Raw genomic sequence first — 23918 nt, 5'->3', positions numbered from 1 at the left:
TGAAAATCGATTGATCCTGTTGATTGTCTGTGTAGCTCGGGACGGCGGTGTGTAGTGAGTCTGGCTGTGACGTACTATTGATTGACGTGTGTACTTCTAAGTACCCTTTTGTTTACGACGATGCGGCACGGTCAGCCGTGTACCACGCAGTGCGATACGGCAAGCTAGAAGCTATCTTTCACACATTGGCACAATCAGCGTGACTCACGTTTTTTTTTTCAACTGCTTTTCGTTGAAACGAACTTTAAGCTTAAGCGATTTGAACCAAATTTTTTTACTCTATTGTAACACAGACGTATTAAGTTTTCATTGTATCTTCGCACATAGAGTTATAGATTTCAACTCTACGTGCAGGGCACTGCAGGTTCTAATTTACATTTACGCTGTGGCATAGCAAGGCGTAGAGTTTAATTGTGATGAAGCCAGCCCATTGCTCACTTGGCCACGCCCACCGAGACACAGGTGTTTACATTTCTGTGATACAACCTTAAGGACTGTGTTTTTTTTGTTGTTGAGTCGATTACGTTATTAATCATCATCGGGTGATCCCAACACGCCGACATGGCATGACTAGACTTGCACCTATTTTTAGTGGTGTGTGTGTATGATTGGATTACGCTGTTTAAACAAACGCTCAGTGGATGGGCGTACGGAGCCAGATGTGGGCAATTAGCAGAGTGTTAATGTGGTCATAATGTTGATGATGAAAAGGTGGAAGGTCGTTTATCGAGATGTAGGCCTGCGTTGATTCTCCGCACTGGTTCGACAATGGAGCCGTCTGATGATATGGCACTTTTTCGCCAGCTGGTGGCGTCCGGCAGGTTTGGTGACACGAGCTCCGAGCCCCCTGTCGTCAGTTCGTCTAACCGTGCCAGGAGAACCGGTCTGGCGCTCACCCGGGCCCACACGCTGGACAACAAAATGATGTCGATTCTTGAGCACCAGGTGCTGTCCACTTCCGGCCCGCAGGTGCAGGAGTCGCAGGCGCCTGAGAACCTGGGCAGGAGGCATAGCGTGGACTCGAACATCGGCCGGGGTCGGACCCCGACTTTTGTCCGGACGTACAGGGAGGTACAGTGGAAGAGGGTGAACGAACCGATGAAGCTGTCCCGTCGCTTCTCGCTGGGTGCATGCACGCTGTGTGACCCCGACGAGAGGGAGCCGAAACGCGAGGAGGTGCCCGAGGAGCTGCACGAGTACGTCAACGGGAAACACATCATTCGGAAGAGAGTTCCGATCTTCATGACGAAGTCAGCCAACGTAAAAGGCCGGCGTTATTCTGCCGGGGATCTGGTGCCGGTGACAGGGCAGCTGTGGAACACGAAGGGGAAGTGCCTTATCATTCAGGACAACATGCCCAGGGTCGACTCGGGAGAGTCCAAGTCTACCAGCTCGGAGTTCTCTTTCACGGATAGCAGCCATGACATGACCAACGTTACAGGGGAGGGGTTTTCTGAAGAAGAGGACGAGAAGGAGTTTTACGATAGTGATGAGGATGATGTCAGTGATGGTAGTTATCGCGGCGGGAGGAGTGCCCCGCGGAAGGAGACGTGTGATAACGGTTCGTTAGTAGGACCCTCACACGTTACACCAGGCCAGGGTGAAACAGGCTGTGGTGTAGACTCGGTGAGCGTCTGCCGAGGCAGCTCAACAAATGGCCGCGATAACCCGAGTGTCGAACCCCGGAACACGCTTGATAAAGACAAGGGTGATTCAGACTCGACGGTTCATTTGGAGCTTTGGCCTATGCCGCGCAGTGGTCGGGATACCCAGCCCGTGTACCTCGTGCCGTCGGCCAACATGATTGATGACGTGACGGTACAGACTGGGGACGGGACGCTGATGCGCCTTCATCGAATGGGATACCGGTGTGGCTCATCGGAAGTGACCAGCGCCACCTGGACGTCGCCGGCCCGTTCAAACCACAGCGGTTGTCTGCCCGACAACCCGTGTAATGACAAAGGTTGTGTGATAGGGTTGGCGGTAAAGCCGAGGAACGAATATCAAAGGCAACCGAGTAGACAACTAAACGACCCTTTCGGTAAAAACCGTTCATCTTCGTCTGTTCTCGGGTCGTTTGTTGGATGCGAGGCTTGTGCTCGTTTAGAAATCAGCCTTGATTCTACGAAACCTAACTTGGATAAATCTCATCAGCTATCGAATAAGTCACCGACAGACGCTGTTCTACAGAGCTGTGGTGTTACACACAAGAAAAGTGATAGGCTAGGGCAGCAACTTTGCTCGCTGCATCTGTCACCACACTCAAGCACCTCATCCCCCAGCCGAACCGACATGCGACAGCAAGTCAAGATACCGCGAGGGACCATCTCGCAGCCCGGGGGTGCTGGAGTTAAAGGTCACGGGACATCGGTGCCTGGTCAAGGTGACGGCCGTCACGTGGTGTGGCGGTGTCTGCTAGAGTCCGTCCTATCCGAGTCACAGACCTCGGCCTCTAACTGGTGAGCACACGTTTATCTCATAGTCTGGTAGATGTAACACACAGAATTGGTATGCATTGTCCTTGACCCTTGACCTGACACATGTAAACAAATGGTGACCATCTGTCGGTGATTACAAATCTCGGCTAAATAACGAATCAGCGGCTCTAGTAGGGCAAGGGTGGTCATTTAATGAGCTTGTTTTACATCCAAGCTATCACGATACAATATGTTGTGCTTATAGCAATAGTTGACATAGAGTTGTTTATGATAACCTTCAGTCACTTTGATGAGATCAGTTTTCTTTAGCAAACAAACATCCAGAGCTCTCTGTACGTCATGCTCTGAAAAACCCGCGCTAGTTAGGAACGATATTTTTAACAGTACATTTAAATATAAGTACTTTCATTGGCTTTACCTTTGGCATACGTTTTCATCATTGTTCTGTTTAGCCCTCATCTTTTCTCCGTGTTTGGTCAGATTTGTTAATTTTGACCACAGCTACATACTTTCATTTGTAGTACATAACTTCTATAAGTATTTACCTATATACTTCACAGGTGTAAGCCTGCATGCTTATAATAATCAGGGGTATAATTTACTCTTGCCCTTTTGTGAAGATAAAGCTGAGTTTCCGTTGCCCTTTGTTCTACACGCAACAGTTGCTGACCTGTTTGTACTCGCATTTACCCGGACACAAACTACGGTCCAATTCGTGGTGTTGCGCTCCTAAAAAGTTGTTTTCTACCCTTGTTTAGTTTCGAATCATGTTTGCTGATACTTTCTCTTAGTTGTTAATACATCTCAACTGTATTTGATAACTGGTGTTCTCATTGTATGGTCATTGATTTTGTTAATACATGTCTAATTTGGTAGCTGGTCATTGATTTTGTTAATACATGTCTAATTTGGTAGCTGGTCATTTGATTTATTTGGTACATCTTTATTTTGGTAGCTTGTCGTTGATTTTTTGGTAATATATTCTTTGGCGGTTAGCCCTCTGATTTTGTTAGTACTCTGGTGGTTAGCTCTCTGATTATGTTTGTACATCTCTACTTTGGTGGCCAGCCCTCTTATTTTGTTAGTACATCTCTACTTTGGTGGTCAGTCCTCTGATTTTGTTTATACATCTCTACTTTGATGGTCAGCCCTCTGATTTTGTTGATACATCTCTACTTAGATGGCCAGCCCTCTGATTTTGTTGAGACATCTTTACTTTAGCAGTCAGTCCTCTGATTTTGTGGATACATCTCCACTTTGTAAACGGTCCTCTGATTTTGTTCTTTGTCTGCACCACCTTGCAGAAGGAATGTAACATCTCCAAACATTTTGCATGGATTACACATGCATTTGTAAAGATTATACATGGCTAAATACCGCTGATTTAAGTGCGACAGCATGGAAATCTGTAATATAGACCAATATGGTATAAAATCTATAAAACTAAATCCAACCTTTGCATAGTTGATAATGAAAATTATTGATTATCGGAAATCAAAATGGCCGAGTTGTTGATGTGTAGAGAATGAACAGTAGGCAATATATTTTTTACGCTCATCCATTTGATGGGGTTGGTTGTGTGACAGACCGGGTTGTTGATGTTGGGTCGTTGTTGGTAGGTTACCATTTGATGGGCTTGTGGGTTGTGACAGACCGGGTTGTTTACGTTATATTGTGGTAGGTTAGGTTACCATTTGATGGGCTTGTGGGTTTTGTGACCTATCTGGTTGTTTACGTTATATCGTGGTTGTTAGGTTACCATTTGGTGGGCTTGTGGGTTGTGACAGATCGGGTTGTTTACGTTATATCGTGGTTGTTAGGTTACCATTTGGTGGGCTTGTGGGTTGTGACAGACCGGGTTGTTTACGTTATATCGTGGTTGTTAGGTTACCATTTGGTGGGCTTGTGGGTTGTGACAGACCGGGTTGTTTACGTTATATTGTGGTTGGTTAGGTTACCATTTGGTGGGGTTGTGGGTTGTGACAGACCGGGTTGTTTACGTTGGGTCGTGGTTGTTAGGTTGCCATTTGATGGGGTTGTGGGTTGTGACAGATCGGGTTGTTTACGTTATATTGTGGTTGGTTAGGTTACCATTTGGTGGGGTTGTGGGTTGTGACAGACCGGGTTGTTTACGTTATATTGTGGTTGGTTAGGTTATCATTTGATGGGGTTGGTTGTGTGACAGACCTGGTTTTTTACGTTATGTTGTGGTAGGTTAGGTTACCATTTGATGGGGTTGTGGGTTGTGACAGATCGGGTTGTTTACGTTATATTGTGGTAGGTTAGGTTACCATTTGATGGTTTTGTGGGTTGTGACAGACATGGTTGTTTACGTTGGGTCGTGGTTGGTAGGTTACCATTTGATGGGGTTGTGGGTTGTGACAGATCGGGTTGTTTACGTTATATTGTGGTAGGTTAGGTTACCATTTGATGGGGTTGTGGTTTGTGACAGATCGGGTTGTTTACGTTATATTGTGGTTGGTTAGGTTACCATTTGATGGGGTTGTGGGTTGTGACAGATCGGGTTGTTTACGTTATGTTGTGGTAGGTTAGGTTACCATTTGATGGGGTTGTGGGTTGTGACAGATCGGGTTGTTTACGTTATATTGTGGTAGGTTAGGTTACCATTTGATGGGGTTGTGGGTTGTGACAGACATGGTTGTTTACGTTGGGTCGTGGTGGGAAGGTTACCATTTGATGGACTTACGGATGTTAATTTTGTGTTGTTTCGTGGTAGTAAAGCATTTTATGGGCTTGTTGGGGCCCATTGTGCGACGTGCATGGTCGTAGCCATTTATTTTTCTGGTTATGATTGATCAGGTTTTCCAATGGCTTAAAAACAAAATTTCAAATAAAATTTCCACAATGGAAGTTGTTTTGTTGATTATTCGAGCACCTCTTCTCCCCCCCCCCCCCCACCCCACGCCCACACTCAATCCACATAGCCACATGCTGGGTTAGCTCTATTGTCAAGTACAGCCGCTGAAGCAGTCGGGTGGGTTTTGTTCAATAGTTTGGTTGCTTCCCTTTTTACAGCCTGATATTTTACACATACTTTCGTGGTTATGTCCCTTGGTTAACTATTAGATTCAAGTGTAGCCTAACACACTTTAAAATTATTTTAATGCAATGACTTTACTGTTGTTAGGAAAGAGAAGTACATACAATTTGAATTTTTAAAAATAAAGGCAAGATTTAGGCACTGCCATTTTATACAGATCTTTTTTTTTTAATTCTGCTGAAGATATACCACAGTTTTTTTTTATTATTAATTATATTTCATGTTGTATAAACTTCATTGTATAACATGGTTTCTTGTAGTTTAGCCCCTTACATTTCTCTTGAAAACGTTCTTTCAAAAAGTCGTATGTTTATTCATTCAGCCGCAAATCGATCACGAAGCAGTATGTAACACATACTAAGATCCTTCCTTGCCGTTTTGTGTACGCTTAGACTTATCTACGAACTAGGATATCGTTAGCGTGGAGGAGGTGGAGAGGAAATAGTATTTTAAAAAAAGGAATACTCTGCTGATTGATGATTGTAAATAACAATATAAATACTTTGAAATTGTAGCTACTTCAGTCATGAAATTGTCATTGCATATGCTTAATACATGACATTGTATATATTAAAGAACAAGAAATGTGACACAAAAGTTCGTATATGCTCGAAATGTCAGTTTAATCAAATGTCACGTTACTTATACATTAATGGGGGTCTTGTGAACTCGTTTGAATGTGTTTGTACATAACACTACCCTGCATCACGTGACTGAAACAAGTTTTGTTTATCAACCGTTGTTTGTTCTTGTTGCTCTACGACCCCAGTAACCCAACACTCGCCAGTCATGTAACACCACTGATAAAACAGAACTCACCAGTACTGAACTCTCCCTACATTTGTAATGAGCTCCACTGTTATAATGGGACTGTACTTGGTTCTAATCGAATTTGTCGCCCCCCCCCCCTTGTATGACGTCGAGCTGTCCCCTCACCCGTTCCTAATGTTTTAGTTCTGCCCTTGTCTACACCGCTCAAGGACGGTCCAGTTCTGATGAAAACGTTCCAACCCAATAATCGATTTTTTCCCCCTTCTGGCACCGATGTGCTGAGAAAGCTTTTTTGGGAGGGGGGTAGCAAAAAACACACAACTCATTCCGTGATTTATGTTTTATATACTTGCATGCAACTATATCTGTATGTAATTCATTCCTCTGTCTGTTCATTGATCCTTTACTAAACGCTATTGCCATATTTCGATTTCTCCGTTTGACCCCTGACACGATGACGTCAGAGTGAAGGCCACGAGCCCTGTCACACCGGTGAGCGCCAGTTTGTGACTCGCGTTTTTTTTCTCTTCTTGTTGTTGCTGTTTCTTCTTGCTCCAACGTCGCGTGTGGACAGTGCTCCTGCTCTCTGGTGCTTTGGTGGTCGTCTGTCTTGACCTTCATCAGTGGTGCGTGTGGTGGTGCTTCCGTTTCTGGTGTTCCGCTACATAGGACATTTCTCTGGATGTGTTTATTTATGAAGTGGTGGCTGCGTTTTGCTGGTCGTTTGATTTCATGTGTTGAGTATTGATCTTCTCTTGCATAAGATTTGCTCAGGGGCTGTGGTGTAATTGGCTTCATTCCGTGTCAATTATTCTAATCCATCCGAGCATTTTTCTGTTGAGTTGCTATTTTGCTGTAATTAGTTGAAAAAACAACAAGCGTTTTTAGTAATTTTGTTTATGTTGTTCAATATCCTTAGTGCCAGAAATTTGGAACAATTATCAGGTTACGCCTTCTCACATTTGACATACTTTTTGTTTAGGTTTAGTTTGTGTATGGCCTAAATATGACCTACTTTTTGTAGAGGTTTTGCTCCTGTATTTCGTAACTTATAACGAACTAATATACATCCATATTTACTTTATCTTCAGACTTATCCATATTCTTTTTTTTGTAACATGCAATTTGTGTTTTTTAAATAGAATCAAATGTAGATAATAGATTTTAAAGACCAAATACTTTTGATAAAAACTAGAATAATGTGCCATTATTATCAATCAAGACATTAGTCTAAGGTTTATTTTATCATCGCAATCATTATTAGTTTGTATATAAACCCATTTCTAATTTTCAATAATTGTAAAACAATTTATTTGTGCCATAGGTTTTTATGTTTATTTTTAAAATGCGACAAAGATGAACTGTTAATGGCAAAAATTTTGAAACAGAAAGATGTCGCCTAGACAGTTACCTTTTAGAACGTAAACATCATTCCCGAACCATGTAATATGGCATTAGCCTACCTACTCTACAACAGTTTATAGTTTTGCCATAACACACACACACAAACGGTAACCAACACAGTCGAAATTCGAACCATGAATACCCATATAAAAAGTCACACCAGTACCTTTGTCTGAGAAGGCTTGCTTGGTTTAATAACCTTGAAGTTTTTGTGTTGCACCAAGCACAACCACTGAGGTGTAGGCTACATTCCTCACGTAAGGTGTGCAAACGGCCCACGATCACTCGTGGACCCCATTTAAAACGTGAATATAGCGTGTACCTTATAAATTTGTATTAGCTGAAGGGCATTAGGGTACCATCAGTCGATACTATCTAATCCGCTTGCTTCCAGCCTGTCTAAGCTTATCATAGCAAGAATTCGATGCAAGTCTCGTACAAACTCACATTTACAGCCAGGCATTAAACATAGGCAATGTAAATAAAAGTGCTTTGGGTTGTATGTGTGAACATAACACATTGACTTGGACTAGGTCAAAAGCTTTTGTAAAAGATAAAACAGGCCACTTGACCTTTGTAACAGTAGAGTTAAAGCATGAACATAAGCTGGATGTAAACCTGTGCCGGCTGTAAATCTGCCATGTTTGAATGTCTTTACAGAAGATCTGGTTCTTGTTCAAGATTTATGTCCAACATTAACATTTATACTCCATGTTTCGACAGAAGATTAGGTTGCAGCCCGTCTTGATCGCGATAGGTTAACACACATTTGAGATGGCCCCCCTCCCCGTTGTGATTTGTAGAGACATGAGCTAAACATGACCTACTTAATGTATCGACTGCCGGAAAGTCGGTCAAGTCTACCACCATTCGCCTTTACTGGTACCATATCGACAACACCGTTTTCTTTCTACCTGTTAAATCGTACAACAGAGTTCCCACCTTACCCTGTTAACGCATCAACCACACAGTTTGTTACCTGACCCGTGTAAAAATTATTACAAATATGAATTGACCCGTGTCCCATTAGTGCTGATACAAACATGAAATCGATTAGTGGTTCGATCACTCGTGGGGTTGTCTCTATATTTAGATATCTAGGTCACATGTATCCGTGTTTGTGTTACCCCCGCCATCACCTGGAACTGTACACGTTTAAAGGATTTCTTTTTTACCTGTTGTGAAACCTCTAATTTAATATCCACCGTGTGTGCATGGCTTAACTTTTGGTAAACAATGTGTGTAATTACAGAGTCGTGTCTCGTTTTATTTCGCCCATGAAGTAACTCGCCTGTCACACGCCCTGTGATGAATTAAAAAGTTTCCGCAGACTTCACCGACTTCCTCTCTCCCAGTGAAACGGTTATTTTTACTGCAGGTTTTGAAATGGAGCCAGATTTTTGTGGTGGGCTCACCTTGTGCTGGACGGCTTAAGGAACTCGTCTACTAGCTGTGTTCGTCTGTCGTTGGCTCTTCTTCATTCTTTCTATCAGGAGTTTGTTTTTTTCCTAACACGGACTACAGTTTTTTGGTCAAAGTGTATTAGGTTTCATTTTAAAGTCCACATGGCGTTGTTAATTATTTCAGTATTAACATCCATTTTGTAAGGGTCATCTTGTGGTGGAATGTTGATCTCAGTTATCTACAACTTATGCTAATGATGCGGTCATTTAAGAAAGTGCATCTTGTGGTGGTTTAAATTGTAATTTAACCGCGCTGGCTTGTTTTTTACTTTCTCGTATATACGTAGTATAGAGAAAGTATTGTAATCGTGCAAAAAAAAAATCGAGATTTTTACAAATCTCGACGTTTTACACCTCACTGATACGGAAAAACATAATTTTGCAATCTTGTCCGTATGTCTGTGTGTGTGTCTGTGTGTCCGTGTGTAAACACGATAACTTGAGTACCGTTACAGCTAGGTTGATGAAATTTCATATATAAGTATTATATCAAAATCGTAGATCCGTATCAACTTTTGAGCGATTTCCGACAACCGGAAGTGGTACTTTTTCTACTTTGAATTTTTCAAAAGCCTATAACTTGAGTACTATTTCAGATAGATACATGAAATTTCACATGTAAGTAAAAGATCTAATTCTCTACCTTCTGTTAAATTTTGAGTAATTTCCGTTGACCGGAAGTAGTAATTTACGCTACTTCCGATTTCTCAAAAAACTAATGTAAATTTTAAAAGTACTAATAATATTGCGCACTATTATGCGCTTTTTTATTTCGCGTTCACTTGGTGTGCAATTAATTTGTCTACGAGATTTTATTCTATTTTTAAAACTTTAAGTATTTAAAATGGATTAAAAATCATGTCTATAGCCCGAGTTCCCATCCCCTGTTATTTTATATAAGAATATTCGAGAAAGTTTAGGGGAGATCACTCCTGGTTTATTTAGAACGTATAAATAAACACGAGATTTACCTGCAGAGTTTCATTACCGTTCAATTTAGTTTATCGGAAATCATTTTTTTTTTTACTTGCATCGTTTTGTGTTAAACAGATTGCATTACAGTAAACGCTGAAGTCTTACACGGCTTAATACGCTGCATGTTTTAATTATGTAATTCAGGTTCTAAACTAGGAGCGTACCAAAATCGAAATAACATTGTACAGTTTTTGTAATTACTTGTGGACAGTTTGATCAGATTTAACAGACATTGCGTTGGTGAAGTTTTTGCTACGTGGTTTCTGCCTTTAGTTTTCTAAAATTTAGAACTGCTGTCTTGCGAGGTGCTAGTGTTAAAGCTGTGAGTTTTTTGTCTAACCTGTTCTGGGCCTAATGGAACGAGAGCAGTCACAGAGCACTCGCAAGGAAACGTTGAGTAACAACAACCGGCCACCCACCAGCAGCTCTATGTCGCCTAGCAACCGGCCAGACAACGGCCGCTACGGAAGCGAGATGATGCCCTTCCCCGCCGTCATCCCCATCGAGGACATGGCGAGTCTGACAATGTCCATGGGAGGACCCGAGTTCGCCTTGTCGTTCGATGCTTTTTACTTCCCTGGGTTTCAGTGTTTAGATTCCATAGCGTGAGTACTTGCTGTTGGTTTGTCCTTGGCAGTTATTTTTTTGTCATAACTGTGTAGGTACCGAGAGGTAGTAACTTGATTTTTTTTTTGTCAAGCCTCTCAACTTACGTCATGTCACCAAGACGAATTCCCCACACACCATGACTCAAAGCCTACCTGTCTGGAAAGATAAACTAGAAAGTGTTATTCTGATTTAAAATTCAACATTGCCTATGTGTAAATATCGTTGCTTGTGATTAGCCCTTGTCTGAAACTGTTGGTACTGTGAGTGAACAGTACTGCTCCTAAACAGTAAACACCCACATGTCACCAAATCAAATTCACCTCATACCATAGCTTAGAGCCTACGTGTCTCAAAAAATAAACTAGACTGAGTTGTTATGATTTAAAATTCAACATCGCTTATGCGTAAATCTCACTGACTCTTACCCTGCACCCCCAAACCCCACCTCTCCGATTATTCCAGGATTGTGTGTGGGATTATTTTATTTTAATGGATGGTCACTTCACTGATGTATTTTGTCTTTAACTACGGTGCTGTTTTATAATCTGACCCCAGCTGTTACGTGCACCTGACCCCAGTTGCTCTATGTATTTGACCCCAGCTGTTACGTGCCCTGACCCCAGTTGCTCTATGTATTTGACCCCAGCTGTTACGTGCCCTGACCCCAGTTGCTCTATGTATTTGACCCCAGCTGTTACGTGCCCTGACCCCAGTTGCTCTATGTATCTGACCCCAGCTGTTACGTGCCCTGACCCCAGTTGCTCTATGTATCTGACCCCAGCTGTTACGTGCCCTGACCCCAGTTGCTCTATGTATCTGACCCCAGCTGTTACGTGCCCTGACCTCAATTGCTCAATCTATCTGACCCCAGTTTTTCTGTGCCCCTGTCCCCGGCTGTTATATTCCCCTGACCCTATATGTACCCCAGACCCCAACTGTATATGTGACTGACCCCAGCTGTTCTGTGTCTGACCCCAGCTGTTCTGTGACTGACCACAGCTGTTATATTCCCCTGACCCCAGCTGTCTCATTTGCTTGGACTAAGGAAGCTGTTTTATGGACTGTACAGTTGCATGCCACTAATTTAGCTGTTTACGTATAAGACTGAGATTCATAACTTTTTAAGTTTCAAAGTTTGGTTTTAATGACTTCGAAAATAAAACTTGGTTGCCCTCTAGATAATCGAACTTTAAAAAAAGGTTATGGGATGTCATGCTTGAGTGCTCTTAAAGTTGTCTACGTTTTTATGACGTCCCAATGTTACAGAAACAGATAGGTTTTTAAGTCCCCTAATGTCACGTGATGATACAGTAGAAGGGGAGTCAACTCGTGTACCTGTGTTGTCACGAGGAAACACAGTCTCGAGTTCTATCCCCTGCCTGTAGCGTGATTATTAAGTAGCTGGAAGGTGTCAACGGGCGAAAATTACCTGTGTTGTCACCAGGTAACACAGTGGTGAACTTGTGGAGTTATGTCCCCTGAATATCGCGTGATTATTAAGTAGCAGGCTTGGTGTTACAATGTATGTAACTTTTCTGTAACATTATGATAAACATGTCAACCTGACTTACTGGGGACTTCCAACATGAGGTTGTGGGGTGTGTCGTGGGTTGTAACTTACCTGTAACACTATAAGGACTTCCAACATGAGGTTGAAATAAGACATTGATTGACTAAATTGGTCAAAAAATTACGAACTCGATTGATCGTTTTGGTATATTGGTAGACTTTAGACTTGAATGTCAGCAAAGAAACGAAAAAAAAAACAAATATGTTAATTATCTTTCTATCCTTTAATTGTAAATATATGGGTTGTTTTTGCTTCATTTTGATGTAAGCCCAGATGTTTGATAACGTGTTCCATAACAGAACTCATGTGATGCTTCTCCTTGGTGGCATCGGTACACAATATGGCATGGTTTACCTGGTCAAGCCGCGGTGCTTCTGTCATGTAGGTTATATTCGCCTTGTCTAAAGGTGCTTGTCTTTAGTGCAGGCACCCTTGGCTCTCCCGTTACTGTGTTCAATATCTCTTCATCATCATCATTCCTTTGTGGCCCGTGGGAAACAAAGGGCTGCAACTACACATTTCCAGCGGACTCGGTTTTGGGCTGAAAATTCACTAGTAGGCATCATGAGGAACCTCCTCGACCAAGTTGGTGTTGGGTTTGTGTACTTGCAGTTTCTGTAGCGGTATATTTTTTACAAGATAAGGTTGCTAGTCTCATGTTTCAATCCCCAACCTGGAGGACCAGGGTGTAATATCTCTTAGTTCCATCTAATCGGGAAGTAATGCTCCTGTCATGTAGGTTTTGTCATTCTACATGTGCTTGTCTATTGTGCAGGTGCCCATGGTTCTCTTGCTACTGTGTAGTATCTCTTAGTTTACCCAGAGACACAGGGACCCATTATTTCCCCCCCCCCCCCTCCTTTCTTCCCCAGTTGTAAGAAAATGTTCACATTAGTCTGTTTTATTGTGTATAATACACTAATGGATCTTAAAATGAGCTTTGTATTTTATTTTCTACCCCATTTGCCGCCTCACCCACCCTCCCCATAGCTGCGCCTCTGATTTCACCTCCCTCAACGTTGATAGCAGCTTGTGTGTTATTTTTACTCCCAGCACCACTAAATCTCCCGTGTTATTTCGTTTTATCTAGGGGAAACTACAGTCTCATGTAGCCCATTAGAAGAAGCTAATGTTTACAATAAGTCTGTTTGATGGTGCTTTTCTTGCTTGACATTTACATTCACTTTGGCAAGGTGTCTGTTTTTCTGCCCGTTTTGCCAGGGATAAAACGACCCATCTTCAAGCGGAGGTCTGGTCTTAATTAGAAACAGATTCTCTATAAATCTGTAATGTCCGACATTAAGTTAAAGCTTTCTAAAAGATAACGGCTTATTAAGTGTATCACTTTTTATTAGCTCCCCTCTCGTGTTTATTTCATCGTGCTAACTTTATGGCACTGCGTTTTTTTTTAACCGTATTCTGTAAGGATGTTTACAACTGCAGTTTATTCAAGGGAGATAAATCATCTAAGGATTTTTATATTTTCCTTTTTATGTGTTATTTCCCCTTAAAGTAAATGTTAAGAGTATTATTGACCTAATTATAATTCGTTTTTTCCCTTTAAGCAATACAGCATTTTAAAACTATTAATGTAACAATTATATCTGGTTAGAAATTAGCCTGTACTAATATTTTTTATTGCTTAGTATTTTACAAACGTACAGTACCAAATAGTACAACATCACAGTAGAACAACAACAAATAAATAAAGTTGCATTAAGTTATCTCTCAAATGCATGACTTGACAGTTTCTAGTTATTTATCTTGGCAGGCAGGTTTTAAAAAGTCGTATTTAATTACGTCAAAGTTTCACCTACCTTTGAAGGCTGTCTTTTATTTACGTACCTTTGCTTAAGTATTGGAAAAAAAGGAAAAAAACTGGTCTCAAATGTTGATAGATAAAATGATGCCTTGCGTAAGTTTACTGAGAACTTAAGTTTCACTGTACACACACGATGGGACCTCTGCTGAGTACACTTTTAAACCAGTATACCTGTACACTAAACCATTATAAAAGGTTGTGAAAATAGAAGCAGGAGATGGGGTTAGAAGCGAAAACAACGTATTCAAAATAAAAATGGGATAAATTCAATACAAGTAAAGTACACGACTGTTCTAAATATAAATATAACCCTGGATTTGGTGGAAACAAGGATTCTACGACCCCTCCCCCCCCCCCCCCCCACATTAACGTTAATACACAACTACACGCAAATACAGACGATTATTGTTTAAGGGGCTAGTAACAAAACGTTGTATTTCAGATTGTATCCCTTCAAATGTGTTACACTAATGTATGGGGTATATTGTCGTGCTCCCTTACTGTCGTGGTAACCCCGACATCAACGTGTAGGGAACCGCTGGTGCAGATGGCCTCGATATTTTTAACCTTGGCAACACTTTCTATGAGAAATTAGTTCGAGTTTAATTTTCAATTACATTTTGATCCTCTCTTTGTGCATCGAAGCACGATTATATTTATCTTTTTTTTTTTAACGAATGAACAAACCCCCCCCCCCCCCCCCCTCGCATGATTGTCATGGTTAGGTGTGTCATGTGTTACGTTCACTTAACACCATTTACATGATATAATTCCTGACTCATCATTCTAATTAGTAATGTAACAGATGCATCTGGCGGATCAGATGAACAGAAGCTCGACAGTTGGATACCGCTGACCCTAGACCTCCCCTCACCCCTCCTCAGGTTGTGTTTGTTTTTTCGGTTCAGCAGCGGCCAGTTTTAAATATTAACGGTGTTTGCATCCCTGTATGCTGGCACTGTGCCAGTTGTTGCCTGTCTGGTCATGTGATCACTCATGTTGTTGTCTTCTGGGTTTATGTTGTGTTAAGGGCAGCTTCTTGTAAACCATAACAACTGGTTTTGTTTGCAGTGTACTATTTCAGTACATGTATTTTAAAAAATTGAATGCCATTGTATATACACTTGAAGCAAATATGTACTCAGGCCCTAAATGCGTGGTTTTAAGTGTGTGTGTATATATATATATATATATATATATATATATATATATATATATATATATATATATATATATATATAAATGAAGATGTGTATGTATGTATATATGGATGTTTGTATGTATCCAAAACACAAAGGCTAGATCCACATATACCCGTTTAACCCTCGATTGTTTGTCGGAAATGTAAGCTTGAATTGCTACTTGTGCGTATGTATTTTTCTCTCCGGCACAGTTCCCATTACTCGGCACCTATAGCTCAATGTCAGGTATCGATAGCTTGAAGTGGCCTACGGTAGCCATGGCTCCGTGAACTAGGGTAGGGACCATTGTAAGGCTAGGCTCTGGTGGGTCGATATGCTGGACGGTAAGGAATGGCTGCCCACTTACTGCCCTATTACCGTATTCTAAGTGATTTTGTAGATATAGAATGGGGGGGGGGGGGGTGGTGGAAGAATGGAGAACAAAAAGTTTGATCGACCCCCCCCCCCCCTCTCCACAAGTTCATTACTGTTTTCTTATCGCCTTTGTACAAGGGAAGGGAGGGGTTTTAGATAGTCGAATTCTTGTCATTGGTATCTTAATTAAACCTTTTTAAAAAAAAATTGTCACGCTATTAAGAGTTTAATGTCAAATTGTCATGCAGGGGCAATGTAATCATTAACATATTATCCCTTACTCTCCTTTGTTGATGAATGCTAACATAAACAAACAGTGACCTGTTGACCCCCTTGCTGCATGCTCATGCATGGTCATACATTCCTATCCTTACTTAACTGATTGTGTCATAGAGAAATGTAAACCAACTCCCTGTGTGATATATTCTAAACCACTACTAATTAAACAACATTGAATGCATTCATTTATTTTTTTGTCTCTTCTACCTGCCAATATTTTTAACATTTTTTTTTTGTATTGAGAATGTCAGATTTGCATAATTTAAAAGCAGGTGCCTTTAATTCGAATGTCGGCTCCCTGGTCAATGATTTAATTAAATAGGTAGCCATTGATTTAATGAATTATGAGTGAATTCGTTTAATGGTCTAAAAAAAATACTCTATCCGTGGAGGTAATCAAAAGACCTGAGCTATGGGGGACGTCATCTACTTATTCAGGTTCACGACTGTTCCCAGTTTGATGCGAGAGTAGGGAGGGAGGGGGGTTGGACGACTGCCAAGCTGATGTTGGTTAAAGTATGGAAATCGATTGGTCGTTGAAAATGTTGGATGTGGGGGGGGGGGGGGGGGGGAGCTTTTGTTGTGCCCATGCCGGGTTGTGCTGAGGCAAGCTAAATGGATTGACCGGGAATGGGTGCCGTTACATCGAGTACATGGGAGGGGAGGGAGGAGATGGAGGGCTGAAAAAACGTAAACATCGCTGCAGATAGATGGCATGATACGTGGACACTTAAAAGGACAAGGGTCACTCCCTCAAGATCACACTAAAAAAACAGGTGTCACACCAAGATCACACAAAAAACAGGGGTCACACCAAGATCACACAAAAAACAGGGATCACACCAAGATCACACAAAAAACAGGTGTCACACCAAGATCACACAAAAAACAGGTGTCACACCAAGATCACACAAAAAACAGGTGTCACACCAAGATCACACAAAAAACAGGTGTCACACCAAGATCACAAAAAACAGTGGTCACACCAAGATCACACTAAAACGACAAGGGTCACACCAAGATCACACAAAAAACAGTGGTCACACCAAGATCACACTAAAACGACAGGGGTCACACCAAGATCTCACAAAAAAACAGATCACAAAAGGACAAGGTTCACACCAAGATCACGCTAAAAAGACGGGGGACACACCATGATCACACAAATAATAACTTCAAATAAGACAGTGGACACATTTATGACAGGACACATCTAAGAAATAGCAAAACTAGGATCTAAGACCAGATTTAGAACTCTTACTAGGACTCTTGAAGACGGGTTGGGGAATATCAAAATGGAACATAACTATGAAATGCCTAAACATTGGTAACTGGGGTGCATAAGGACATCTGAAACAATATGCGCTAGGCTATGATACAGGTAGTACACGCAACAACATGTGATCACGTGTGGACTTTTAAACCGGGACAGATCTAGGACACCAAGACAGGACAACCAAAAACAAGACATGGAAACAGAACTAAGGATAATAATAAACTACCCAACTAAACAGTACATAACTAACTAAACAAAACTAAACACCTTAGACTTGATCTCTACAGAACTAAACACAATTCATAACACTAGGTTGGTCGTTTTTTTTTTCCTAAACTAACTCGGGTCTTGTCCTTTAAAATATTTTTTAAAGAATTCAGCCTTGACTATGACTAACTCTGGAATTAAATGTATTGTTTTTTTAATTACATGTTGTAAATAAACGGTATTAACGTTGGGCGTATAATGTTAGGCTTATACGGCTTTATTGAACACAATGTATATAATAAATGTTTAACCTACTGAAATATATGTGCATTATTAACTGGAACAAAACGAAAGTTAAGTTACTTTTTATGTTGATTACATTATTTCGATGTTTTATTCAGGGCAAGCTAAGGTGAGTAATGTTATGGTTTAATGCAACGTGTGGCTAAATGAAATATGTACTGAGTCATTGTGAATTATCTTTGTCTTTAAGTTAATTCTGTTTTTTTTCTCTTTACCCAGTGGCGGCAGTACTGTAGCTATAGACAACAAGATAGAACAAGCAATGGTAAGTCATTGTTGTTGTTACTTTCTCTTTCTTGTCTTCTCTGTACAAATGAATATATTAGTGTCTTTGGTTGTTTTTTTTAACTCTCGCATCTATATTTTCCTCGACTTTTTTTCTCCAATTTTTTTTCACACTATTATTTTCCTTTATAATACAGTACTGTCAGTTTCTGATTATCAGGGCCCTCTTAGATCCTCTTCCATCTCAGCAATCACACGATCAGATCATCCGTTTCTCATCGATCAACTCTCACTCATCCCCACTCGCACCCATCCAAACACCCCTGTTTCAGTAATAGAGATATTTTCTCCAACCCCATACACTCACCCCTCCCTCAAGACATTTCGTTACCCCCGGCTCCTCTCTGTTGTCCCCCAACCTCACTCTTTTTTTTTCACTTCAACCCCTGCAACCCCCCCCCCCCCCCACACACACACACACAACACACACACTTTATTGTCATCTTCTTGTTCCAACATTTTCTATCACCCACAACTCATTGTTGCCCCCCCCCTCTTCCCCCGCAGCTCTTGACGTCAACACCCACCCCTTCCTGTCCACCCCTCCCTCCAACTATTTTGCCACCCCCACCCGACTGCTGTCACCCATCCCCTCTCTCCCCCACACCCATAGCCTAGTTCACCTGCAAGTACTGAACATGTTCCACCTAAACTCTTGGTATTTCTGTCAGTTGACATTCGCCTACCTCCCTTATTGGTCCCAGTCAAACACAGTGCGCCTCTACTACCTACCCCAAACTCCTCTTAGATCTCCCCCACGTCATGCGTCAAACGGAGGTGGGTGGGGGGTGGCTCGACCAAATTTAGAAAATATTTTAGCAGGAGAAGAAACACGGTTAAATCTGGTCTTACCTTTTTTAATCCTCTGTAAAACTTTGCCCTCAGGTAGGAAAGAGAGGAATTAATTTGTCCAGATGTAAGGATAAAGTTGCGTGTTTGCTTAGGGGAGCTGGGGGGGGGGGGGGGGGAGGGGGTGCTGCGTCGTCTTGTGTGGCATCATAGCCTAACATTACAAAAATGAATTATTCAATCTTTGAACGTCCTTCACATTATTTCGTCTGTGAGGCTTTAAAATAATAACTAACTGAACGATAAAAACCAATCCATGAACCGCCTTCATAGTGTTTTGTGTGTGTCATCGAAGCTTAACAAAATTGCATTGTATAATCTACACCGAAGCTTAACAAAATTGCATTATAATTACATTCACAGCTTCTCGGCTGTGAGGCTTAAAAAAATAATTACTAAAAAAACAATACATGAGCTACCTTCATGTTATGTTGTCGAGGCTTTAAAAAAATAACAATTGATCTATAAAATCAATTCGTGAACTGCCTTTAGGGGCCACCATTTATGACGTCCACATTTTTATTTTATTTTGGACCAACCCCCCCCCCCCCCCCCAAAAAAAAATCCACTTATTTCCCTTATAAAAGTCCATACGCGTATTTTTTCGGAACCCTTCTTCCCCCCCCCCCCCCCCCCGTCATAAATGGATGACCCCTTATCAAACCCTACCAAAATTTAAAATGACTATCTAGGAGCTAGCCTGTGGCCACGAATTTATTATATATTTACCCAACACCACGATCTCAGCGTAATTAAAATCAATCGCTTAATCCACTAATCAGTCTTGTTGCACAGGAAACACAACACTAGCAGCTGCAGGTGAGTTGACCTACCTGCGACGTGCTGTTAACACGGGTGGAGCTTTGTTAACTTAAGTTAACACTAGAGTTTGAATGTTAGCCTTCGTAGGTAATCAAGCTAATTTCATTTACCCTGTCTAGTATTTTGAGAGGAATTATACAGCTTTGTTTTATATGGGTATTTATGTAGGAAAATAATTGCTGTAACAATACGTGATGTTTTTGGTTTTTTTTTTGTATGCCTACTTCAAAAGGATGGTAATGGTATTTCTACAAGCGCGATCGCAAAGATTGGCTTTGTAGTATTTTTGTGACTGCTAAAGCTTGCATCTAAAGGTTTGATGTATTGCAGACACCACTTTTTTAATTGGAGGTAGGACCAGAAGGGCGTAGCGAGTTGTGGGGGTGGGGGGATATTCCAGCTAACCGAATTTATAACAAGGGTGCATACATATTCCTGCTAGCCTAATTTATAATCATGGGGTAGATATTCCAGCTAGCCGTATTTATAACAAGGGTGCATACATATTCCTGCTAGCCTAATTTATAATCATGGGGTAGATATTCCAGCTAGCCGTATTTATAACAAGGGTGCATACATATTCCTGCTAGCCTAATTTATAATCATGGGGTAGATATTCCAGCTAGCCGTATTTATAACAATTGGGGGGGGGGGGGGGGCAGGTATATATTTCCGCTAGTCGAATTAACGACAGGATTACGGCATATTGATTAACTATTGGGTGGCACGTGCACCACTGTAATTATTATAGATGTGAAAACAGCCTGCTAAAAAAAAAGATTGCTGTCCATGGGTTATCTGAACTTGTTTGATGTCAATCTTTGGGCCACATCATGTTTGATGTCAGTCTGTGGGCCACATCATGTTTGATGTCAGTCTGTGGGCCACATCATGTTTGATGTCACTGTATGGAACACATCATGTTTGATGTCACTGTATGAGCCACATCATGTTTGATGTCACTTTATGAGCCACCTCGTGTTAGATGTCACCAAGTACACACGAGTCCTGTCCGCCATGTTTGAGTGTCACAAGTGCTTGACCACCGCCTAGTGTGACAGTGACGCAACAGCTCAGCTTGTATCTATTTATAGAAGGGTCGCGTTGGTTGGGTAAGCTCGTGCGACTCCGTGAGTCAGTGTGGTGTTAACAGCACTGCCCTTGGTGTGCGAGTAATTAACACTTATGATGAATCTGTTAAGTGCTGGATGAGTACCGTGTTTGGGTGGAAAAACCGAACTTCTGACACGCACGTGAGCTTTAAAAAACCCTCAATACGACCCATCCAAGTCTTCCTTTTATATTTCTTTGATGATGTTGTTTTCAAGCTCTAACTCTAAACACGTATTTACCAAAAATTAGGATTGTAGGTGGGGGTTAGCTTAGAGCTATATGTAGTACAGTATAGTGATTTGTCTGTTAAAAAATATTAATTGAATGTGTCGTATTGCTGATGACTATTCTTCTGATTCTTGAACCCTAACCTACCAACGTTGGCGGTGTGTAGAGGTGCGGCTACACAAAAAAAAAAAGGTTATTTTTATTTTCTAGTTTATTTCTCTGTAGCTTTGTACGCTGTCCGTCTTTTGATGTCATTTGTACGTGAACTCGTTATGAAAATGTATGTTAAGATATTTCCACTGAGTTGAATGCCTACAGCTGTTTTGTTTTTTGTCCAAATTTCTCATCTTGTATTTATTTGGTACAGATAATGATAGTACAGAAAGACCCGGTCCGGTTTTTTGCAGTCACTGAACTTTAAAAGTTGTTGTTTGCACATGCAGCGGTAGAAAATAGGGCACCGGCGCCATATTGGCTGGTGGAAACGTACCCTCTAACCCAGCTCAGCTGTTCCCCTCGGCACCCCCCCCCCCCCCCTCCTCTCGCGGTAAATATTTCCTTTTGTTTGACCCACTGACACGATATATGCTTATTGTAAAAGTCAGGCATTGAACTCGGTTGTACATTGCAACTGGATCAAATACCGTGGCGTATTGATATAATAAGCTGTGGTATTTCCTCTCACGTTTCTTACGTAAGACAATTCTGCATAATAAAACAGGACAAGGGAATGACAAGGCTACGTTAAATATAGCACAGGGGCAATGCTAGACTTGTGCACGGTGTTTGTCTTGAATAGATGCCTATTTTTTTAATTAATACACCATGTTGCATATATAAAATACCTGCTCTTCTATGTAATTAAATGCAGTGCATGCATTCGGTTTCTTTAAATGAGAAAAAAAATATTTCGTCTGGTCTGGTCTAAACACTTGTCCATTGTATTAAAGTCTATTTTCTCCGTTTTAACACAGATACTCTGTTTGTGTTATCTGGAAATAATAGCGTGTTTAGTTTCGAATTTTTTAAACGGATAAAAAGACGTAACAACGGTGTTGTTGATAGAAGTGGAGACCCGAGGCGAAGATTTCCACTGTTATTTTTTTCGCTGAGATCTGGGTCACGGAGCTAACGTTTGCCTCGCTTCCGCGGCGCACACTTTTTTGTACTGCTAGCATCAAGGTCACGTGGCCGACTGTCAGCAGCGTGGGGTAGCAAGGTCGCTGCAAGTGTTCCCATTACGTGACAGCGGTGTGCACGATTGGTGCGACAGCGGTGTGCACGATTGGTGCTGTTGGGCGCTGGATTGAACCGAGCCATCTCAGAATAACTACACACTTAAATATAACCGTTTCCTGTGTCTGAGTGTGGTGTTTTATGAAATTGTTTGGCAATTAAAGATGGATGCGTTACCTGTCGGTCTAGAGTATTACCCTGTTGACATTATACAGAAGCGTTTTTGTTGACAGATCAATGTTGTTATTGTTGTTTACGTGGTAGAGTTAGAACAGATGTTTGTTGACGTGGTGATTTTTTTGTATGCGTATGTTTACATGATACGGGTGGAAAACTTCTACTAGAAATAGGATATCGGAATGTCTTGGGGGGGTCTAGGAGAACAAACCAACACGTGATGTCCGGTTCTTCAAACACAGATCTCTGATGTAGGCTTGACGTAAGTGTAACCTGCTCCCCACTTGAAGGCTGGGGATAGCTATTCTATCACCGTCGGTGGTTCCACTGTTCCCGTCCGTACCGCCGTTCCAGTTAGATTAACGTGACAGATAGCTGCACTTTTGCATCTGGAGTACCGGATGGCTGGCGTGTAACGGTTGACGGGGTTGGCGTGTAACGGTGGACAGGGTTGGCGTACAATGGTTGACAGGCGAGGCTCGCGCTGGTTGACTAATCGTGTTTGTGGCGGCCATAAAATGATTAGCGCACACTATTTGTATAGCTGCCAGTTTCGTGTGTCGAAGGTTGCAGGAAAACGTCAACTCAAGATTTTAAAACATAACAACCGAACGGTCGTAAAATGTGTTTACGTTTTAAGAAGAAAAACATTTTTTTGTAAAAAGATTTTTAAGCTTGGATCTTGTTAGGTTGATATTGGCAGCGTTACCAATTTTTTTAAAATATCGCAGAAATAATTTCAAAATATATTTAATGTTATTATGTTGGCACCGTTTGTGTGTCGAAAGTCTCGAGTTCCAATCCGGGTTCAAGTCAGAACGTCCATGAGTCCCACCCAGCTCTGATGGGTAACTAGCTCACGTTAGGGAAAGTAAGGGCGGCTGTGCATAGTGCTGACCACACTACCCCTTCATATATCGATGTCACTGTAACATGTGAACTCTACTCCATTTCCCACTTTAACCGTCAGGTTCGAAAAGGGAGCTTTACTTGTACTTGTAACTAGCAAGGCCGTTTCTGGATCAAATTAATGTGTTTTGCTGTAAAAAGAAACAAAAAAAAAACTTTCCAGTTTTTGTTTGTTTACCTGTTAAACCGATGCTTCGACAGCGAATACACATAAAAGTATGAATGCATGGAAAGTGTATATACTAGGTAAATAAAAATACTGGATTTTCGACCAAGGCTGTTCTAAAGTTCATTTGAAATAATTATAAATCGGTCAGTATCTCATGGACGCAAATCGTTCTATCGCCCAGGCGTTAGGCAGAGTCGATGTATTTTCTGTTATTCACTATGAGGGCCAATGCTCATTTGAGAACCTGTAGTGTCACACATTGAACTATTTTGTGCGCCTATTTAAAAGATAATTGTTGCTGCGGTTTGTGTACATCTCAGCAAATCAACAAGGACCAAGTTATTTTGTCCTTGACTCGACCGTCGACCTTTGGATGTTCTCTCTCCTACATTGGCC

The 23918-nt window shown here is 41.4% G+C and overlaps 1 protein-coding gene across 2 annotated transcripts in view; it reads left to right on the top strand.

The window, feature by feature from the left end:
* Positions 1–23918, top strand: part of LOC131957158 (TSC22 domain family protein 1) — a 57260-nt gene that overhangs the window by 13681 nt on the left and 19661 nt on the right. Inside the window, exons 1-2 of one of the 2 annotated variants that reach the window (XM_059321892.1) lie at positions 603–2459; positions 17954–17999. In XM_059321892.1, the coding sequence (XP_059177875.1) occupies positions 769–2459; positions 17954–17999 (1737 nt within the window). In that variant the 5' untranslated portion in view covers positions 603–768. Of the gene's footprint in view, positions 1–602; positions 2460–17953; positions 18000–23918 lie in introns of those variants that run through there. The other variant, XM_059321891.1, reaches the window with a different exon arrangement.

The sequence above is a fragment of the Physella acuta genome, unplaced genomic scaffold, assembly GCF_028476545.2.
Source record: "Physella acuta isolate Inbredline_101_S28 unplaced genomic scaffold, ASM2847654v3 ptg001214l, whole genome shotgun sequence".
Taxonomy (NCBI): Eukaryota; Metazoa; Mollusca; class Gastropoda; family Physidae; genus Physella; species Physella acuta.
This window is presented reverse-complemented; position numbering and strand designations above follow the sequence as displayed.